This window comes from Cyprinodon tularosa, unplaced genomic scaffold, assembly GCF_016077235.1.
Source record: "Cyprinodon tularosa strain WSP-4 unplaced genomic scaffold, ASM1607723v1 ctg784, whole genome shotgun sequence".
Taxonomy (NCBI): Eukaryota; Metazoa; Chordata; class Actinopteri; order Cyprinodontiformes; family Cyprinodontidae; genus Cyprinodon; species Cyprinodon tularosa.
This window is the reverse complement of record NW_024039545.1, coordinates 1-6,541: the sequence shown is the minus strand read 5'-3', so window position 1 is coordinate 6,541 and position 6,541 is coordinate 1. Positions and strand designations below refer to the sequence as shown.

Here is a 6,541-nt window from a genome sequence, read left to right as displayed (position 1 = left end):
CACTGGTTTAATCATTTATCCAAATTGCCTTATTTTAACTAAAACCTGAGATTTTAGCTGAAAAGTCTTTTTTAAGTTACTGAGTTAGCTTTGGTCGCTGCTCTGTTTGTTAACGTAGAGATATAAACTAGACTGAGGACGTCTCTCATGTCCTTCAGGGAACCTTTAGGTCTGATCCTTTCAGCAGCTTCATGTGGAAACATCTCATTTCTGGACAAATATCAGAGACGCTCTGATGATGAGCAGATCTCAGCATGGACAGACCTCAGACCTCAGCCTGCTCAGATGGAGATAGATCTTTATTTCAGGACGTTCAGACATCGGAGTGGACATGGAGGAACCGTGTTCTGGTTTCCTAATCAGAGGTCAGAGTTCAGGTCATTTGGAGACAGGAGCTTCTTCCAGATGGTCAATGTCCACCAGGAGCAGGTAGCTCCATCAGTTCATGCTCCTCCTGCTGCTGTGGAGCTTTCTCCCTCTGGACTCTCCTCCTCCTCCAACAGGAACAAAGCAAAGCTGCAGCAGAACATCGGCAGAGTCAGTCCACCTCCAGAACACCAGAACGTCTTCATGTCCAGCACCACACTGACCTGCTGTTAGACTGAGCAGGAGGCTGAGGACCACAGCTGAGCGGTAGATGGAGAAGGTCAACCTCTCAGCTTCACAGTCACAGGGGGGAGCGGTGGGGGCGACCACAGGGACGGAGGGACTGGTGGACAGAGGGACAGCTGGAAGAAGACAGAGGGGACACTAAGTTCTGTTCATTCAGCTTCTAGATGCAGATGTTCTGTGAAGAAACCAGGAGAGACCAGCTTTTATTGGAGGTCTGAGGAGACAGAAGATATCAGGACTTTAGAACCATCAGCAGGTCCGGACCAACAGGACCAACACCAGACAGGAAGTGACATCACAGCAGAGTTTGGAGGATAAAGGTCACCGTTTCTTCAGTTTCAGTGTCCTTTAGCTCAACAATTCACTTTGGAAGGTTTATATATTTAAATCTTCATAAGAACTCAGTTTATAATGCGTCTGTCCCCCAGAGGGCGCCATACCACAGGAAGCTCCCCTCTTTATGACGCTGCTTCCTCATCATTCACCTTAAAGGTAAAGGAGTCTGCAGTCAAAGCAGAATGTTGAAGGTCTGTCTGAATAACGCTGACAGGAAGGAAGCAGGTTTATTCCTATTATAGACTCAAAGAGTCATCCTGAAGTTCCTACCCACCACTGGGAGCTTTACAGTTTCCCACAATCCTTTGCAGGACAGTTAATGTAGGTACGGCTGACCAAGAGCCTGATATTTCCTTAATGACATGAAGCCTTTCTATTGAGCCGAAAATACAGGGACAGGAACTACAGGAACAGGAACTAACGAAACAGGAACTATGTGAACAGGAACTAAAGGAACAGGAGCTATGGTAACAGGAACTACACGAACTACAGGAACAGGAACTAGAGGAACAGGAACTATGGGAAAATGAGATAAAAGAGTAGGAACTAAAACAACAGTAACTACAGGAACAGTGGAATTACAGGAAAAAGTACTCCAGGAAAAGGAACTACAGAAACCGGAACTAAAGGAACTACAGCAACAGTGACTATGGGAACGGAAACATTCACCTCCTTCTGGGGTTGTTCTCTAGACAGATCTGGGCGGTTTGTAGACCAGGAAGAGAAGGTAGAACAGAATCATCATCATCATCATCATCATCATCATCATCATCATCATCATCATCATTCCAGAACCTGCAGCGACCCGGTTCTGTTGGGCTTTAGAACCAAAGAGAGCCTTAGAGGAAGATCCCAGAACACCACAGTGCCCTGACCCCCCAAACCCGCCATCCAGAGTTATGATGTCACTTCCTGTTGTTTGATCAACTTGAACCAACAGTCTGAATGTTCTAGACTTTAACGGGTTTAACGGATCAGAACCAGGTGGTTCCTACCTGGGATGAGGATGAAAGTCCCTCCACTGGCATCGTTCTCCTTCTTCCCACAGAAATACCTCCTGCTGTCCTCAGCAGAGAAGTTCTGGATCACCAGCTGGTTTCTAATCTTCAGATATTTGGTCTTAAAGTCCAGAGAGTCGTAGATGGGATCGGTTTGAGAGTAGATCTGTCCGATTCTTCTTCTGGACTGGTTCTGATCCTCCATGAACCAGTGGATGTCACCAACATTAATGGAGCAGGTTAAAGGAACATTCTGACCCAGAGAGACATTAACATTCTCCTGGTTCTGAGCCTCTGAACCGAGCAGAACCAGAACCAGAACCAGAGGCATGCCCAGCAGCTCCATCAGCAGGTTCTAGCAGATCTGGACCAAGTCGTCAGAAAGCAGCACAGCTCTGCTGGTGGCGGTGAAACTGATCTACTTCCTGTCAGAGCAGAGGAAGGTTTTCAGAAACCATCAGAACCACAGAGCCTCTCAGAGACTCAGCAGCAGGTGAGCAGTTAGCAGGCAGGTGGATACCTGACCTCACATCAGTTCTAAGCTGGAGAAACCAGTGGAAGCTGTGGTCTCAGAAGGTCAGCAGCTTATTCTCCATCATCATCAGACAGCTACTGTTCTCCTGAAGCTGCTGAGATGTTGGAGCATCAGAGAACCGTCAGATGTTCATCAGGCTCTGAAGAAATGTGCTGATAAAAGGAGAACTGAACAGCCAGAGATCTGAGAAGAATCGCCATGAAGCTCCCAGGAACCCATTCTGGTTCTATACCTGCAACCTACCTGGAGAACCTAGAAGTCCAAGATGTTCCGTCCCAGAGACCTGGTCTAGCTAGAGAAGGCTGAACCCGACGACCGCTAAACAAAGGAACACCTGAGGAACACCTGAGGAACACCTGAGGAACACCTGAGGACGGATCCTTCATGAACTACAGCGACTCTAGATGGACCGGATGGAACCATGACTGGACCGGGACCATCCACAGAACTCCATGTCCAGTCAGACCCCAGTAGGGTGGAGGTCTGGTAATGGTATGGGCTGGTTGAAGAAGTCCAGCTTCCAGGTGAGCATCTTCCAGGAGGTTGCCATGCAGGACAGTGACCCCCACTGGCCAGTAAAGGCATTACAGGTGAAGGACATAATGTGGTCCACCTCCTGATCGGACCAGAACCCAATCAGAAGATGTTGGTGGATCTTAAAGCGAAGATCTACAGTGAAGGAAGACAGACTCCTCTGAGGTTCTGGACAGAAAGCAGATGTTCTTCAGACTCAGTGACTGAAAGGATAATCTATGGGGGATTATCTGTGATTATTCTCACTGAAACCAGGACCAGATGTGATCCGTTCTTCAACGGTTCTTCACTCTGATAGCTGATCAATGATTATGTCCACATAGAACTTCTCCTCAGAACCAAACGTCCCTTTAGATGCTGCAGTTGGAGCTTAATGAACAGAGATTGATGGAAATAATCCTGTAATCTGAGAATGCCCGGTGTAATCCCTCTGAACATCACGGATGTCAACGGTTCTCATTCTAATGTCATTCTAATGTCATTCTAGTTGTTTTCTGGTTTTATTTGAGTTCTAATGTGTTTCTTGTTTACTCTCTGCTGCCCCCTTGTGCCCGTCTCCCTTCCCCTGCCTCCTTCTAGATCCTTCTGTCCACACCTGCTCCCAATCAGCTGATTACTCCATTCTTTGATCTGTTTGGCATTAATTCTCCTCCTCTGCAGTTACTGGTTGATGGATTCTCTTCATTCCATCTTTAATCTCTGTGTTCTACTTTCTCCTGGTTCCTGTTTTCCTTGATCTCTTATTTCTAGATTTATGCTTCTGTTGCCAGAAACCAGCTCAGCTTCCGTCTCTGCATTTGGTTCCTGGAAGCCTGACACAGCGACCCCTATGAACCAGAAGAGACTGCAGGTTCCATCCTGACCCAAGAATCCAGGAACATTCACCTCTTTCTGAGCGTTTGAATGGACCAGAACCACCATCAGAACCATCAGCAGGTTCTGCCCAGAACTGGGCCAGTTCAGCTCTGCAGGCGGAGATTCAGAGGTCTGTGCTTCGTGTTCAGCAGAGTGAGAACAGAAGGTGTTGATAGAAACCACAGAGGAAGTCAGACCTGTGGTATCAGTCTGACCACTTCCTGCAGACATTAGAATTAGAATCAAGTTTATTAGCAAGTAGGTTTAGACTTACAAGGAAATTGACTTGTTGATGGTGCAGAGAAATTATGTATAAAGAATACAGGATCTATAGTTATTCAACTCTATTCAGTTTATTTCTATAGCTCCAATTCACATCATGTCATCTCAGGTCACTTTCCAGTTCAACCAGATCATCCAGTCAGATTGATTCAAAGTTTTCTATCTAAGGAAAACCAGTTGATTGCATCGACTCATTGACTCTTCAGCAATCCCTCACACTAAGCATGCTTGTAGCGACAGTGGAGAGGAAAAACTCCCTTTGAACAGGAAGAAACCTCCAGCAGAACCAGGCTCAGTGTGAGCGGCCATCTGCTGAGGCCCACTGGGGTTCAAGGAGACAGAAGCAGACATAGAAAAAGAAGCATAGATACAAAAGGCAACTGTCAACCAGCTCCACAGGCGGCCCCGTCCAGGAAACACACAGCCAGGCAGACGAGCTCCGAGCCAGCTCCCATGTCAGAGGATGAAGAGAGCACATCCAGTTAGTCACAGTCAGAGAAACAGGACTACACTGGAAAACAGGCCAAGCTCCAATATCTAGAAACAAAGGTGTTGATGGCAGCAGCACAGCTGATATTTCTCTCCAGGATGGAGTCACAGCCAAACAGGAACAGACCAGATGAAGCTACTATGAGAAAAAGCAGAGAGAGCAGAACGTTAGAGATTGAACTAACAGATTCTGCAGAGTGGGAGAATAGAGATAGAATGAAGCAGAATGATGAAAAAGGGGTCCCTATGTCCTCCAGCAGTCTAAGCCTATAGCAGCAGAACTATAGAGATAGCTCAGGATAACCTGAGCCACTCTAACTAGAAGCTTTATCAATAAGGAAAGTTTTAAGCCTAGCCTTAAAAGTAGACAGGGTGTCTGCCTCACGGACTAAAACTGGTAGTTGGTTCCACAGGAGAGGAGCCTGATAACTAAAAGATCTGCCTCCCATTCTACTTTTAGAAGTTCTAGGAACCACTAGTAAACCTGCAGATTGAGAGCGAAGTGCTCTGTTAGGAACATAAGGAACAATCAGATCTCTGATATCAGATGGAGCTTGGCCATTTAAGGCTTTATATGTGAGAAGGAGGATTTTAAATTCTATTCTGGATTTAACAGGAAGCCAATGAAGAGAAGCCAGGATAGGAGAGATATGATCTCTCTTTTTCATTTTCATCAGAACTCTGGCTGCAGCATTTTTGATCTGAGAGTGATCTGGTACCAGCTGGTTCTGGTTCAAAAGGATTAAATGGTTTGTAGACCCGGAAGCAAACCACGTCACTTCCTGTCAGGGACCAGAAGAACATCATCATCATCCCAGAACCAAGCTGCCCAGAACCTGCAGCGACCCGGTTCTGTTGGGCTTTAGAACCAAAGAGAGCCTTAGAGGAAGATCCCAGAACACCACAATGCCCTGACCCCCCAAACCCGCCATCCAGAGTTATGATGTCACTTCCTGTTGTTTGATCAACTTGAACCAACAGTCTGAATGTTCTAGACTTTAACGGGTTTAATGGATCAGAACCAGGTGGTTCCTACCTGGGATGAGGATGAAAGTCCCTCCACTGGCATCGTTCTCCTTCTTCCCACAGAAATACCTCCTGCTGTCCTCAGCAGAGAAGTTCTGGATCACCAGCTGGTTTCTAATCATCAGATATTTGGTCTCAAAGTCCAGAGAGTCGTAGATGGGATCGGTTTGAGAGAAGATCAGTCCGATTCTTCTTCTGGACTGGTTCTGATCCTCCATGAACCAGTGGATGTCACCAACATTAATGGAGCAGGTTAAAGGAACATTCTGACCCAGAGAGACATTAACATTCTCCTGGTTCTGAGCCTCTGAACCGAGCAGAACCAGAACCAGAACCATCCCCAGCAGCTCCATCAGCAGGTTCTACCAGAACTGGACCCGGTTCAGTTCTGTCTGCTCTCTGACGGAGCAGCGTCTGTCTGAACCGTGGTTAGAAACCAGAAATGTTCAGAAGACGGAAGTCAGAGGCGGTCTGTGACTGTCGGACCTTCAGGGGCGTCACTGAGGAAGAGAGAAGCTTCCAGGATCTTCTTCATCATTTCACTCAGCAGAACATGAGGAGGAGGAACTTTGTAGAAACCCAGTGATGAACAGAAGCTCCAGACGTCAGAACCTGCAGGCAGGTGTTCCTGCTCACCTTTCCTTCAGTCTAGGAGCAGCTGAATACCCAGAGACCACCAGGCGGTAGCCATGGCAACGGTGGTCAGATGGACGAAACCAGCAGCTTTAGTGATCATGGATCCAGGTGTTAATGTTGGAGCAACCATGAGGATCTGACTGGGCTTCATCCCTCTGGTACCGGTACCAGAACCTCTGGCTGAAGGTTTAAACCCAGCAGGAGAACCTCTGACCCAAACCATCAGATTTAGGTTATC

General features: G+C 47.0%; 1 protein-coding gene across 4 annotated transcripts; it reads right to left on the bottom strand.

Moving 5' to 3' along the window:
* Positions 1 to 341: 341 nt before the first annotated feature.
* LOC119773804 lies at positions 342 to 6,229 on the bottom strand. 4 transcript variants are annotated; one of them, XM_038270960.1, is made up of 4 exons: positions 5,678 to 6,229; positions 717 to 728; positions 591 to 686; positions 342 to 516 (listed from the first exon to the last, which is right to left on the bottom strand). In XM_038270960.1, exons 1-4 carry the CDS (start codon positions 6,018 to 6,020, stop codon positions 410 to 412), a joined length of 558 nt encoding a protein of 185 aa, XP_038126888.1. In that variant the 5' UTR covers positions 6,021 to 6,229; the 3' UTR covers positions 342 to 409. The 4 variants fall into 4 exon arrangements, with proteins under 4 accessions (XP_038126888.1, XP_038126887.1, XP_038126886.1 ...); XM_038270959.1 differs by having other exon boundaries at positions 591 to 728; XM_038270958.1 differs by having other exon boundaries at positions 342 to 686.
* Between the last annotated feature and the right edge of the window lie 312 nt (positions 6,230 to 6,541).